Source organism: Juglans microcarpa x Juglans regia, chromosome 4D (genome assembly GCF_004785595.1).
Source record: "Juglans microcarpa x Juglans regia isolate MS1-56 chromosome 4D, Jm3101_v1.0, whole genome shotgun sequence".
Taxonomy (NCBI): domain Eukaryota; kingdom Viridiplantae; phylum Streptophyta; class Magnoliopsida; order Fagales; family Juglandaceae; genus Juglans; species Juglans microcarpa x Juglans regia.
The window spans coordinates 12,825,032-12,840,973 of NC_054600.1; the positions used below are offsets into that span (position 1 = coordinate 12,825,032).

The 15,942-nt window shown below is 42.6% G+C and overlaps 1 protein-coding gene across 1 annotated transcript; it reads left to right on the top strand.

The window, feature by feature from the left end:
- Positions 1–3,963: 3,963 nt before the first annotated feature.
- On the top strand, positions 3,964–5,614 carry LOC121259525. The gene is made up of 3 exons (XM_041161138.1): positions 3,964–4,123; positions 4,233–4,321; positions 4,508–5,614. The coding sequence occupies exons 1-3, from the start codon at positions 4,052–4,054 to the stop codon at positions 5,337–5,339; spliced, it is 993 nt and encodes a 330-aa protein (XP_041017072.1). The 5' UTR covers positions 3,964–4,051; the 3' UTR covers positions 5,340–5,614.
- The last annotated feature ends 10,328 nt before the right edge of the window (positions 5,615–15,942 follow it).

A 15,942-nucleotide genomic window follows, 5' to 3' on the forward strand; every position in this document is an offset into this window, starting at 1 on the left:
ATTTCTCCAGTATCTTTGGCTTCCTCTAAGATCCGAGCTCCGCTGAGGGTGAGAAAGGTGTTTTTTTCTTCAGCCTGGTGTGATTTAGAAATCCTATCTCCAGCAGGCATTAGTACAATTTTCCTATCATTCCACCAAAAAGAATATACGTTATCACGTCCCCTATAGGTGGCATCTACGTCAAACTGCCATGGCCAGCCCAACATGATGTGACAGGCATCCATGTCCACAAGATCGCACTCGACCTCATCTTGGTAGTGCTTCCCGATGGAAAATAAGACACGACAAACACTGCTAACACTGGTTTTGGCCCCTTTTCGAATCCAGCTAATCTTATACGGTCGTGGGTGTTTGTCAGTCTTCAATTCGAGCGTCTTCACAAAAGCCTTGGACACTATATTTCCGTAACTCCCACTATCTATAATTACATTGCACACTTTGTTTTTGACAGTGCAACGTGTCTTAAAGATAGAGTGCCTTTGGTTTTTCTCTTCTACCTTTGGTGACAGCAGGACCTGTTGAATGACACAGGTTTTTCTCTTCTACCTTTGGTGACAGCAGGACCTGTTGAATGACACAACTTATCGGTTCTCCTTCGTCGCCTTCAACCAATTCTTCGTCGACATCATCATCGCTACTATCTCCCCCTTTTGGTTCTTCATCGCCTTCTTCCATTACGTGAACTGAACGGCGTGTGGGACATTCATTAGATCGATGTCCAGGTTGATTGCACCGGAAGCATTTTCCTGTCATAGGCCATGTGTAGGGGTTGTTAACAGGAGCTTTGGCGTGTTGAGTGCTACTCTCCCCTTTTTGGAACTTGCTGAATGGTGGTGGGCGTGTATCGTTGGGCTACGATGGTTGCGTCACAGGCTTCGCTTGAGGCGGATTTTGAATCCTCAGTGGTGGTCTGGCCAGTTGCATCTCGATCTTCATAGCAAGATTCAATGCCTCCGATAGAGACCATGCAGTGTGTAATGCTACCTTGTCTTGTATGGCCATGCGCAAGCCCCCCGTGTATCTTGCAATCTGTTGTCCTTCAATTTCGGATAGATTATTACGAGCATTCAATCGATAAAATTCTTCCGTATAATCACTCACGGACCGCGCTCCCTGCTTGCAGTTTTGGTATTGCTGGTATAAAATTTGCTCGTAGTCAGGTGGAAGAAATCTAGCCCTCATCAATCGCTTCATTTTGGGCCAAACTCTCACTAGTTGCTTGCCTTGTCGCCTCCTATTGTTTTGCATTTGTTCCCACCAAGCCGACGCACCACCACGCAGTTTATAGGCAACTAACTTTACTTGCTGCGTTTCGGGAATCTGCATATAATCAAAAAAAATTTCTACCTCTAGCATCCAATCTAGAAAACTCTCGACGTGCAGGTGCCCGTTGAAACAAGGGAAATCAATCTTGATTCTGAAATTATTGTTGTTTTCCGGAGCCCTCCTGGCCTCGTGGTTTCCACGAACGAACCCCTCCACCTCCTCGTCACTAGAGGAGTCATTCGGTGCTTGGTTCCTCCGTCGATGTGCAGAGTTGCGATCTCCTCTCGGATGGTTTGGGTCTTCACCATCTCCATTTTCGTTTTCTCCAACACGAACGCCTGTGATGGCTGTCTGGATTTCTTGCAGCATACGCTCAATTCCTTCGAAATGCTGTTGGTTCCTCTGGTCTTGAGCATTAACGGTTGCCCAGACAGCCTGCATGCCATGTTCCTTTTCGGGGTTATTGCCTCTTGCCATCAAGCCAAGTAAAGCCTTGCTCTGATGCCAATTTGGCATAGCGGAAGACGGGAAAATAAAAAAACCGAGTAAAAGTTTGCAGAACAGAGTAAATGGATGAACTGTGTCTTCCAAACAGATGAGAATTGCAGGAAAATAATACGTTGTAACTTTATTCTTCAGAAAAATGACATTGTCCCCTCATTACATTGATAGCCGAATATATAAAACTCATGAAAGGATAATGGACATTTTGTAAGGAAATAACTTGCAGAAGGAAACAAATAAAATAGCATAAATGGTAACTTGCAGAAAAGAAACAAATAAACTAGCATAAATGGACGGAAATCATATCAATCCGAAATAGGAAAGATCGTTGACGTTGTGATTTGAGGCGTCATGCATGAGATGCACACAATGCATGAGATGCATGAGAGTCCGCTACGTCTTCAGGTAATTGGTTGGTCAGGAGTTGGAGCCTTCAGTTGCCATGTTGTTGCCTCCCGTGTCCATGTCCTGCATCAAAACCATAAACTAATGTTATAAGAAGACTTTTAGATTTAAACTAAAAATGTAAAATAAACTAAAAAAAAAAAAAAAAAACAAGCCTGTGGTGGGGGGTATATGAAAACATGTGTTGTAGCGACCCAGGTTTGTGGATTGTTCCCTTCTAGACCACCTGGCTGGGTGAGGCCTACATTGGGAACCTAGACGTGGTTCCAACTACCATTTTGAACCACTTTTGAAATAGTACTTTTCATTAGGGGTGGGGGCTGGGTACCCCCACTCAAACCGCTTGGGCCTCTCGATTAAGGCGAGCAGGACAGCTCGCCTGCATCCGGCAGGCGCCAACCCTTAGAAAATGGGGCAAGTGTCGAGGGGGCACTACCCCATTCAGATTTTACCTGCCCACCTAAGTTTATATATATATATATATTATCACATATATTTAAAAAAAAATTAATGTTAAGCGATGTGTTTTTGTATTAGTTTACAATAAAAAGGTTTCCCTTAGGCGCGCACCTCTCTCTTGAGACCGTCTTTCCCTTCTCCTTCTACCTATGATCTCATCTTCTTTCACCATCACTATAACTTGTTTTTCGCCGTCGTTGTTTAGTCTCTTATACTCTCCCTCTCGATGTCGCCCCAGGTATCATGAACTGTCTCTCTCTCTCTCTCTCTCTCTTGTCGTATGATAGTGGTGACCACGAGTGGATGAATGGCCCATAGGCCAATCTGCCTGCTCGACATTTGAGCGGGGTCATCTGCCCATGTGGGATAGCTTGGGGGCCAAATTCAACTTCTCATCCATGCGGGTGCAAGGGTAGGGTGGCCAGGTGCAAGCGCAGGAAGCAAGCCTACTTTTCAGTTTTCACAATGCTGAATATAGTATAGACTTCTAGAAGGTAGTTGTATTAAGCGACTTTTATTTTCTCAAATTTATGTTTCTCAGTTTTAGTGTTAGAATGTTTTCAACCATCTTTAAAGTTTATATTGAGTCAATTTTATCTTTAGTGGTTTTGATTTTAGGTTTTAAGATTCTTTTATTTTAGTTTTTAGTGTAGATTTATTTTAAGTGTTTTTATGCTAACGTGACACCTCACAGTGTGTTGTTGACAAATGTAGTCTATTTTAACTTTCTTGTTTTACATGTTTTTTTCTCTTTTAATGTGACATGTTGATTAATGTGTATTTTTGTCATTTGTCATCGTAAGGTTGGTACTGATACGACAACTGAGTCTTATATCCATATTTTGTCATAGGCTTAATTAACATTAAACAAGATTTATTTTGAAATTTGGTATATACAAAAGAAAAATTATACTCAGCAGTCCTATACTACATATCTGCTTTTATTTTTTTATTATGTTGTCTCAACAAGTGTGCAGTATGGGGCTGTTGAGTAGAAGAACTCTATACAAAATGAATAATTTTTTTTTTTTTTTGTAAATGCATCATAGTTTGAAAAATTTACAATTATTTCATTGAGTTTTTACGAACATTGATATTTAGAAAAGGAAAATCATTGGATAAAAGGAAAATGCATCATAGTAGCAAGGCACGTTGACGGTCGAACTATAACACACCCAAATTCCAGTGTTACCCTCTCGCTTAATTGAATAATGAAGTGAAACCCCACCTGTCTTAAATGCACTTCCAACGGTCATATTCTCGAGATTCTTCGAGTTGTCTTGACCGTTTTGTCCTTCCCTCCCTAACATCCTCTTCTCTGCACTCTAAAAGATCTCAGCACCTTTGAGACTTTAGTAAGCCAGTTTTCCTCTCTTTTGAACAAAGCCAACTTTATACAAATCATTAGTGGCTAATTATGGGGTGCTTTCTAGCTTGTTTTTCTACTCCTAAGCATCGAAATCCTCAAATAATGGCTACTGGAGACCAAGTAAGCGTCCTTCCAAGCTTGATCTTTCGTGGGAATTTGAACATTTTATCAGCTTTTTTAGTTCTGATATCCTTTTTTTTTTTTCTTACTTTCTCTGAAACTTTTCCAGAGTCTTGAGGCTAACGAAGCTTTTCAAACCACTCTTCTACAAAAGCAAGAAGGCATTGAAAAACCCGTTACCCCCATCGCGGAATCAGAGTGAGTTTTCCATTATTACATGCTTGGATCTTGAATTTATCTTACATTTTTAGTTCATTGTAATTCTGGGTAGATGCTATTTATCATTCTGAGTTATTTATTTAACTCAGTTACTTAAAAACGTTACTCCCTACCTTATTTATTGATGGATTTATATCTAGACGTTTGTTTACAATTTCAAAACAGAGTGAGACTTGAAGTGCAGCCGAATCGCAGCGCCGGAAAGAAAGTTACCTTTGAGGAGAAACAGAACGGAAATCGAGGAGGAGCTGAAGAAGGCAAACCGATTTCGAGTTTGATTGCTTCAAGCATTCTACCCTTTCCTTCGAACCACAGATATCAAAGGTTTGCAGGCGAGGTGGATTATGATGATAATGATGACATTGGGAATGACGATTCACTGATTCAAGAAGAATCTTCGGAGTCATTGTTTTCTTTGTCCATTGATTCAAGAACGCACGTTGGTGCCATTGAAACCGACGAAAAGGAGGTAAATAGTCCGATTCCGGTTCATGCTTCAACTCATGAGGAGCTCAAGACAAATGCAAGTCAGTGCTTTCGTTCAGTCCTGACGCCAATCGAAAATCTTACTCAAGGGAAGGCGGTCCAAGCAAAAACAGACACGCCTTTGATGAATAAACCAAAGGAGAAAGTCAAGTTAGAGCCAAAGTCCAATGATTTGAAGCCAAAAGAAGAACAAATTCTTGTTGATACCAGCCTTTCAAGCTGGCTGGTTGTATCCGAATCCACGCCCAGCTCCAAGAATAGTAGTAATTCTACTGGGAATTCAGCCTCTGAGAAAGCGAATTCAAGTAGAAGTCATGAGGACAAGCCAATTCTAGGAGCATCGACTCTTGAAGAGCACCTATGGTTTTCTGCATCTCCTTCTCCGACACTGTCAAAAAGCCAAAGTCCCGAGGACAAGCTGATTATAGGTACCGTTGGAAGTTACTGGAGTCATACTGGGCAGAGCAGGGATTCAGGCTCACTGGCTCAGGCCCTTCTTGTGGAGAATTGACGAAGGCAGGAAGCAAAAACAAGGTATTAGTGAAGCGACTCATCCTATATGTGTTCAGTTGTTTTCTTGACTTTGGTGTCTAAAAGTTGTTTTTTGTTTGTGCAGAATGAGAAGATGAAATGGAATTCTACTCCATTCAAGGCAAGAATGGAGAGAGCTCTGCCTCAAATGTAGCCTCTTTTAATCGACTAGTGTACTAGCCAGATGATTGCAATTATCTGGTTTTTATGTATGAACTATATGTACTAATTCAAGAAAGTATTTTTATTTTCTCTGATTGTGTTTTTTTACTTGTGGATAGGGGTGTGCATATGGATACAAATCCAGATATCTGGGAATATTCGGATCCGTATCCGGATTTTTAAAACCGGACGGATACTAGTCTGGGTAAACCCGGTTACAACCAGAGTGAGTTTCTAGTTTTAAGATATCTGGATTGTAGCTGGTATCCGGTTTTAACTCCACCTTTTTTTAACTAGTCTTTTTTTTTTTTTTTTTTTTTTTTTAACTCTAGTTTTTCATTTTGCATGTACAACAATGATGTCGTTTGAAACAAAAAATCTTTATTTTTAAAAAAAATCCGGTTACGAATAATCGGTTAAATAACCGAATCCATAACTAGATCCAGATGGATAGAAAACTATTCTACTCACCTAGGGTCCAATTCGAGCAGTTATCCTCTCGGATTCACCTGAATTTTTGAGTTTTGGATCGGACTGGAAAAATATCCGATCCGGATGCACATCCCACCTGTGGAGAGTAATCCGACTTTTAGATGGGCAAGGAAGGCTCATACTTACCTTTTTGTTTCTCAAGATACATCATCTGTAGGGTAAATAATTACACATTGCAGTTGCAGTTGCAGTTTCAGCAAATTGAAATTCCACATGATATAGGTTTAGATCTGAACTCAAATATAGTTATTGATGATTTAAGATAGGACTGATACAATTGCTGAGAAATGAGAAATACATAGTCACTTGTAACAAATGGAGACATTATGCTTAATTCAACCCTATTATTTTATAACCCATTTTACAATTGATCAATGTGATAATGCCAGTTCATAAAAAAAATATTAAATTGATTTTGAATTTTGAGTATGGCATCTAGTTTGAATCTCAAATTTTGCGTAATTTTCTTTCACTTTTCAAAGAACTGTAAAAAAGTGACACATAAATGTTCCTCATTGACGCATTGATGAGACACCATGCGTCTTCCAACAAAACCGCGCACTCAAAATAAGAGAAATACTTTAAACAAAGTTACTTGAAATAATTTTTTTGTAATAAAATATGATTGACGTTCTGTAATTTTATTAATAGTCTTCACTTATGACAGATGAATACCAAATTTACGAAACCTTACGGAGTACAATACAATATCCAAAACGAAGGAGGAAAAAGATCTCTACAACTCTAACAAGCACAACATACAAACAAAAATATTCACAACTAATCTATATAGTAGTATACACCTAATTAAAATTTAAGGCTACGTAGTGTACACCAACGGTATCTTGTACTATTTATATCTCAAATAAACACACCATAATCTGTCCAAACGTATCACGCCCCGCACTTCTCTTGGAATATTGCTGCGATCCAAAAACTGGCAAGAATTACACTTGGCACCATACTTTGCAAAACTTTGCAAGACTTTCTCCCATATGTAACTTAAAGCCATATATACCTCTGCTCTATTCATCAAACATTTGACAACCCAGCAAGAATCAGAAGCCAAATCAATACAAAAGCAGAACATCTAGGGATTAAAAAAAAAAAAAAAAAAAAACCTCGTAATCCCGAATGATACGTACACCACTAAGTCTTTCCGGGTCACCAAAATAGCTGCCATCAAAATTCAATTTCACTCTACCCATGTAATGGTAGAGTGAATGGTAGAGTGTAGGCTTTAACCACTTCAAGACTTTGAAAGGGGGTCTATATAATGGTAATGTTAATGTTAATACTTAAATTTGTACGACAGGCCGGAAGGGAGGAAAAAATTTTCCCTAACTCACGATGATGACTCACTGTGTCATTACTATGAGGGGGTTAAACTAATAAAGCCGAGTATAAGGCCCAGCCACCAGGCCACATTAGGAGATAAGACAAAAGGCTAGGAGCTAGAGGACAAGAGGGGACCATAAGGGTCAGGAAGCATGAGGCTGTCGGGGGGTTAGGAGGAAACGTGGGTGCAGGGGGGTCAGGAGGAAATGTGAGGGGACTGTCAGGGGGCTCGGTCAGACACGCGAAACGGGCTTGGCCTCATCACTGCAGGGATGCATGCGGAAAAAAACGATCAAATAAATAGGAAGGTCTGGATGACTTCCAGAGGATCTTCTTCTTCTTCGGTCCTTCTTCTTCCTCTTTGACTTCTCCTTCAACCTTGGAATAAGGGGCTCCAGTGAAGGCTTCTTCCAGTAAATTTATATTCAGAATCACCATTTTACAGAGAGATATGAGATACCATGAGAGACTATAAACATGAATATTATAATAGATTTCTTCTCCCCAAACGTCTGTAGACGTAGGCATTATGCCGAACTACGTAAACTTATGTGTCCATCTTCTCTAATTTTCTCTACATATTTCACTGTTGTGGATGTACGCACCGACCCCGTATAGCTGCACCAGATCTTTGTTGGGGGCTCCAAATAACACCGAGCGAGGCCCAAACCGCCCCAGTGGGCCGGGAATGACTCTTTCTCCCATTTCGGCTTGTTGTGCGATTTTTAAAAAATGAACAGTGGTGTCGTCTCTGGGATCTGATCACCTTCTAAGCCGAAGGTGGGAGAATGACGATTTTCTGGTGCATTGAATAATATCTAAATAGTCAAGCGAAACTTACTTTAGATAAGTACACCTAGCTACTCTGCTCTTATTTTTATTAACAGTGCCATGGCAAAACTGGGGTTTGCCCATAAAGGCCTACACATGGCACTTGCAATTAAAATGCCCAGGCCGCCGCTTGTCTCCCCAACCTAGGGGAGTGTAGTTTATGCTTGGGGTGCATGCACTTGCAGGCAATTACTGTGCACTTAAGTGCACAGTGGACTGCATGCACAGGTGTCGTAAATGGGACTATGCACTAAAGTGTATAGTGCTGCCCATGTAGAGGTCGTGTTTCTGTTTGGTGTGTGGTGATCCCTTCCCGCGGGGCCACACCCAGCGCCTCGCGCAGCCATACAAAAGCTCGTGGCCTCCCGCCGCAAGCTCAGGCAACCTGCCAGTGGTCCACCCTCGACCGCCAATAGTTTCTGGGGGCGACCATCTACCGCTCGTTTGCAACCGAGACTCGAAGTGTCTCCTGGTAGTGCACATGGTGCACGTAGCTGGAATCTAACAATCCAACGGCTTCGCAGCCGCGAGCCCGGCGAGAGGAACCGACGGCAGCTTGCCGACATGGTAAGCTCCTCGGCCACCCTACAACAAGCACGCCTTCCTTTTCCGTGAGATGAACAGCGCGGTCATCCATCTCATCATCATCCCGACCAGAGCATCCTTCGCTATGGACCACTGCGTCCACCACGTCAGGAAAGGCTCACTTGTGCGAGGAAGTCTCCTCTACTTGAGAGTGAGAGTGACCGACTCGAAAGTCACCAGCTCAAAAGTAGCCTCACCAGCTCGGGAACCTACTTCTTAGAAGTCACTTGCTCGAGGACAACCTGCCCGATGGGCACCAGCTCGGAAGCCAACCTCACCAGCTTGGGAACTTACTGCTCGAAATTCACTAGCTCAAGGACAATCTGCCCAACGATCACCAACTCGGAAGCCAACCCCACTAGCTCGGGAACCTGCTACTCGGAAGTCACCAGTTCAGCACCTTCTCTGCCCACCAGCTTGGAATCTCCACAGCCCACCAGCTCAGGATTCCTCCCCAGGATTTACTCAGCTAGGGAAACACCTGCCCAGGAGTAACCAACTCGGAAATTGTCCGCTTGGGAGTCATGATCTCGGGAGTCAACTGCTCAGGAACCCTCTTTGGGACATACCCTCATCTGCTCAAACTCTCCATGTCTAAATTTGTTGGGCATGGCACTGTGCACAGTACCATGCACAGTGCTCCTCTACTCGGGATTCACCTCTACAGCTTGGGAAATGTAGCTCGAAACACATTTGCATGGGAGTCAGCAACCTCGGGATTTATCTGCTAGGCATAGGTCTCAATGCTCGGGGCTAACTTGCGCAGGAATCACAACCAATAATAGACAATTTTTTTAGTCAAGCAAAAATATCGACTATAGCGGCTAAAGGTTTCTAGTTTGTCACTCTCAAAATTTATGTGAATTCATTTCTACTAACAAAACTACTCCCTATAGCGCGAAATGCCGACCACTTGGCATGCACGAATGCTTCCGACCCCCCGTTCAACAAAGTTGAGTTCCTAAACTCGCCACGAAGTCGGGTCCCTAAACTCGTTGCGAGGTAAGGCCAGGTCCTAGACTCGTCGACCCCTCGTTCAACAAAGCCGAGTCCCTAGACTCGCCACAAAGTCAGGTCCTAGACTCGCTACGGGGTAAGATCAAGTCTCTAGACTCGCCGACTCCCCGTTCAACAAAGCAGAGTTCGTAGACTCTCCACGAAGTCGGGTCCTTAAACTCGCTACGGGGTAAGGCCAAGTCTCTCAACTCGCTGACCCCCCCCCGTTCAACAAAGTCGAGTTCCTAGACTTGCCACGAAGTCAAGTCCCTAGACTCGCTGCAGGGTAAGGCCAAGTCTCTAGACTCGCTGACCACCTGTTCAACAAAGCTAAGTCCCTAGACTCGCCACAAAATCGAGTCCCTAGACTCACCAGAAGTCAGGTCCCTAGACTCACCAGAAGTCAGGTCCCTAGACTCGCTGCCGGCTAAGGTCAAGTCTCTAGACTTGCCGACCCCTTGTTCAACAAAGCCGGGTCCCTAGACTCACCACGAAGTCAGGTCCCTAGACTTGTGCCAAGTGTCATGCTCGAGCTATAACCACTGCCAGTGGGTTACCTTTTGGAATGAGCCTTTGGAGCTCACGGGCTTCCGAGCTTCACAACCACCTTGCATAGGTTACCTTTGGGAACGAGCCGATGGGCTTGGCAACAACCTAAAGTGAACCCAGGAGTCGATGGACCCTCTGACCGCTTTGCGTGGGTTACTTCGCACAAACTCCAACGCTAACAACAAAACAAAGGCATCAAATGAACATACACTTTACAAATAACAACAAACATCCGAGCTCCACTCTCGCCCCATACGAGGTCGAGCCAGCCTCCCTCATCATCCGAGCTTTGCGCTCGCACTTTATGCAGTCGAGCCAACCTCTCGCCACATCCGAGCTACGCTCTCGCATCATACGCGATCGAATACACCCGCCTGCCTAAATTCACTTCTGGGGAAACTTATTACTTAACACAAGCGGATTATTTTGTTTTCTTGTTAATGACTCTATGCTGCATATTTTATCCTAAAGATTTTCAAGGACTTTTGTTAGAATAAATTGCCCTAAAGAATCACGGGGGTACTGTGAGGGGGGTAAACTAATAAAGCCTAGTATAAGGCCTAGCCACCAGGCCACATTAGAAGATAAGACAAAAGGCTAAGAGCTAGAGGACAAGAGGGGACCATAAGGGGCATGAGGCTGTCAGGGGGGTCAGGAGGTAACATGGGTGCAGAGGGGTCAGGAGGAAATGTGGGTGCAGGGGACTGTCAGGGGGGTGCGATCAGACACGCGAAATGGGCTTGGCCTCATCACTGTAGGGACGCATGCGGGAAAAGTAATCAAATAAATATGAGGGTCTGGATGACTTCCAGAGGATCTTCGTCTTCGTCTTCGGTTCTTCTTCTTCCTCTTCGACTTCTCCTTCAACCTTGGAACAGGGGCTCCAGCGAAGGCTTCTCTCTAGTAAATTTATATTCAATATCACCATTGTACAAATAGATATGAGAGACCATAAGAGACTGTAAACAATAATATTATAGTGGATTTCTCCTCCAAACGCCAGTAGACGTAGGTATTATGTCGAACCATGTAAACCTATGTGTCAATCTTCTCTTATTTTCTCTACACATTTCATCGCCATGGATGTACGCACCGACACTGTATAGTCACACCGGATCACCGCCGAGGGCTTTAAACAACACCGAATGAGGCCCAAGCCGCCCTAGTGGGTTGGAAATGACTCTTTCTCCCCTTCCGGCCTGCTGTGCGATTTTTACAGCATCAACAGTTATAGTGCTCTTCACGTTTGTCCATAAAATAAATAGAAAATAAGCAAATAAAAATAAATAAGGAGAGACATACAGAGATTTATGTGGTTCGGCATAATGCCTACGTCGACAAGGTGTTTGGGGGCGAAATTTACTATAATGAGCGATTTTACAATCTTTCATAACCTCACATATCTCACAATACAATAGAGAAATTTAGGATTTTAGGAGGTTGAAGATTATGCGTCCCTTAAGAGAAAGATCTTTTGGAGTTGATGTGTGTGTGAAGTCTAGGCGTAGAGAAGTTTTTTCGAGAGCCTCCCAAGATTTATGGAGATTTCCTCCCTATCTAGAGGTCTATTTTCTTGAAGTGATTAAATCCAACTTGTGTGAACCTCTTTTCTTTTAAGAGTCCGAGTCTTTTTCCTTTTATGAGTCTATGTCAACTTGTCTTTTCTTTTCTTGGCTTTATCCCTGGGCTAAATTCTTGACTTTATCTATTTCTTTATTTTTAGCGATGGGCTAACCCAATCAAGTATATCCCAACAGGTAAAACCTGTAATCCAAGCTGACAAAAAATAGTACAATCTATGCTCCTTTGCTTTCTATCTTTTGACACTTTCAAATTAAAAGAATCCTTCAAATAGGCTTTTATCTTCCAAGTTAGCTCTAGATCATCCCCATATAACCCCTCCATTCTTGCATCGCCTCTCCTAACCCATAAACACCAACTGATAATGCAAGGAAGAAAGCTCACGTGAGGCTTAGGGAATATGAAAACTTTGTACTTAACACAACTTGCTTGCAACTCACGTGAGGCTAAGTGTGAGTGTTATCAATTGTCCTGGTCATAGTTTTTTCTCTCTTTCACCTAAGCCATCATAAACATCCCTAATTGCATGCTATTTCAAGAGCTTTATTAGGTGGCTCCCAATTTCCCATGCAAGAGTGTCAAATACAATTCTCCACACAGTTTCGAAGATACACAAATAGGGCATTGGTAATAACATTCCCCCTAATTGTAATTCCATATAAATAAATTTCATTTTTTTTTATAATTTTCCTTCCATTTTGTTCTCTCTAGCATCTTCAGTTTCTAAAAAGTAAATGATTATTCTTTTTCAATAATCCGCCATCGTCTTCGTTTGCTATCCTAGATTGCTTTCAGCTTTATTTAAGAGTAAATTTAGCTCTAAGTGGAAGGGATAAAATGTCCCTAGCCCAAGCTTACTAGGCCCAGCCCATCAAAGGGCCATTACGAGGGAGTAAGGCAAAGATAAGAAGGGGGCACAACAAAATGTAGGTATCAGAGGGAAAGAGAGAAAGAGAAGAGGAAATGGTCGGATGTGTAGTAAAGGTAGGACAAACAGGAAAAAGGGACGAAGTGACATGAAGCCAATTTTCTCACCAACCACTGATAGGTGCTTAATAAAAGGGATCTGAGATCAGGTATCGAGGAGACGCAACGTGAGAGCTTCTTCAACCTCCAGACGAAAGCTTCAGTTTTATTTTATTTTCTCCAAGCAGAAGGGGTCATAGACCCATTTATACAGTGAGCTATGAGAGACTGTAAAATACACCATTTATAGTGGATTTGCCCTCCAAACGACTCGTGGATGTAGGCCCTGTGTTAAATCACCTAAATCTATGTGTCTCATTCGCCATTTATATTTGCTGTATTTATTTTCTATTTACTGAAATGGATGTACGTACAAACACCATATAGCCGCTCTGGACCCAGTTCCGAATCGTCACTATAGGCCGGGAATGACTCTGTCTCCCTCTCCGGCTAGGTGGTTACAAAAAACACCTTAACAACTAGTGCCGTCCAGACATCCAATTATTCTCTAAATTGGAAGTGGGAGAAGGAGGATTTTATGGTTTCTGAAATCATGTCCGAAAGAACAGATAAGTTTCCCCTCATATTATTTCTATCCTATTACCTTAGCAGTGTTATTACAAAAAACAATGTGTGAGAAATCTCTCCTCGCTCATTTAGCTAGGCACATTGTGCACTTAAATACTCAGTGCATGTAGAACATGCACCCAACATTTCTGGAGTGGTCCCTGACCCATAGGGGTTGTGTTCGTTGTGGCACCCGGCCACGGTGGGCATGCACATAGTGTGCATCCATGGGGCTCACGGAGGCCACCTCTAGGACTATCGGCATTTTCTATTATTGCAGGAATTTTCCCCGACCCACAAGTCATGCTTGTCGTGGCCCTCGACCATGATGACCATGCACATAGTGTACATCCATGAGGCTCACGGCGGCCAATCGTGAGCTAGGTGGGGCTGCCGACGAACAATGGACGCACTTTGTCCTGCACCCAAGGGAGCCCTCCCCGTGGCGTCCATGGACAATTAGACCAGCACCAGCCTCTGCTAGGACTGCCAGCAATTTCTATCGTCAACAAGGTGTCCCTCAGCCATGGTCATCCCACCATAATGACAAGCTTCTTCTCCCGACATGCACAGAGGCGGGCAAGAACTTGCTCTACCAACCTCCACAGCCCGGGGTTGCTTGGCCTGAGCTTGCTAAGCCAGAGCTCCTCGGCCACGACCATCCCACCACTCAGGCGGGCAACCTCCTCGCCCAGAAGTTCCTCTCTACCCACAAGGATTACCCCTTGCTCGGGTAGAGCTTACATGGCCACTGCTTGCACAACCCGAGTTTGACTAAGCTCCTTGATCAATAGAGTTCCCCAACCGCATGGAGTTACACGGCCACAGAAAGACGATAAGTTGCTCGGACACACGTTGCATGTCCCATGCAACGACCAATGTTCCTCATACACAACATACCACACTTATTTTTATTTTTTTCTCTTATCAAATATGTGATGTATGGATGATGAGTAGAAGAATTTAATTAGTTTAAGAAAATAAAAAAAATATGTTGTATGATGTGTAAAAATGATGAGTAAAAAAATTCTATATAAAAATGACTGTACTTTGAATTTTTATTTTTCATTAAAAAAATATCAAAAAACAAAAAAAAAAAAAAGAAATATTAACTCATGAAATATTAACTCATTGATTACGTTGTGTCAGAGAAAAAAATAAAGAAAAAGAAAAAAATACAGATGACCCCGGGCTATTGCTCCTTTCGAGCTCCCAGAGGTGGCAGTATGCAGTAGACCACCCTTTAAATTCTTGATCGATCATGCACTGACACAAACACAAATACACAGTCAAAAGCCTAGCCGTTTCGGACTCCTCTCTCACCGTGTTGCCTAGGAGCTATGTAAGGCCCAGTTTTTTTTTTTTTTTTTCTTCTTTGTGAAGCCCGGATCGTGCGCAAGGGCCCGGCCCCTTCATTTTAAGTGGGCAAACGACGCTATTTTGGGAGGGGCAAGTTTTCTTCTTCCTTTTCTTTTCCCTCCCCCGATTCCTTCTCCCCCTCTTTCTTTTCGGTTTCTTCTGTTTTCCCCCGTATCCTTCTCTTTCTCGTAACCCACTCTCCCTTCTCGTGTTCCTCTCTTCGATTCGTGGAGTTTGTTGGTGAGTCCGAAGTCATGCCCTAGTTTTTCCCCATTTTTCTTTTCCCTCACATTCGGTTTTTCTCTCAAATCTGACGCTTTCTCTCTCTTACTCTGTTTTTCTGCGTTTTGTTTGGAGTTGCAGTGGATAATCTCAGTAAGTGACGCCGAGCCTTGTTGAGCGAAGTGCTACGTTGTTGGGTGGAAAACAAATTTCTTGACGGGTCGCCGAGAGCTTCTTCAGTGGTCCATGATTTTGGTGGTTTTTCATTCGATACGCCTTGTGGTTGCCGTAGTGCAGTGGGTTTTTGGGTTGAAATGCGGGCTGTCCAGATTACTATATGGTCGTATTGGTGAGTTGTTTTGCTATATTATGGTTTGGGATTATATGTTTTAATTATTAGATAGAAGTTATGCCAATGGTCGTTTAATACTAAGTGTATTTATATTATTTTTATGAATAGGTGATGAGATTGATAGAGATCGTTTTCAAGGCTTAGATAATACGCTGCAGGAGTCAGGTAAGCGGGGTTCCTATGCTAGGTTTTATATAAGTTAATAAGATTGAGGTTGATTTATGAAAACCTGCATATTTTGTGATGTAATGGAAACTTGGGAAAAACAAAGATCAACCTCTGTCTCTTATTTGCATTATTCATGAAATTTGTGTGAAAAATGAAAAATATGTTCTGATATGCATTGTGTAGACATGAGTTAATTTCTGTCATATGGTTTCTGAAATCTGAAAAATGAGCGATATTGATAATCTGAAAAACTGTGCATTTATTTAGAAAGATGTTCTGGCTTTTGTTTTTCAGTGTGTAAACTGTCTGATTCTGTTTTGATACTCTGTATTATTTTGATATAACATCTAAAAATCTTTGGCATGGTGTACTGGTTTTTGTATCTGACTTTGTCTCTGCTTTGCTCTACTCTGTT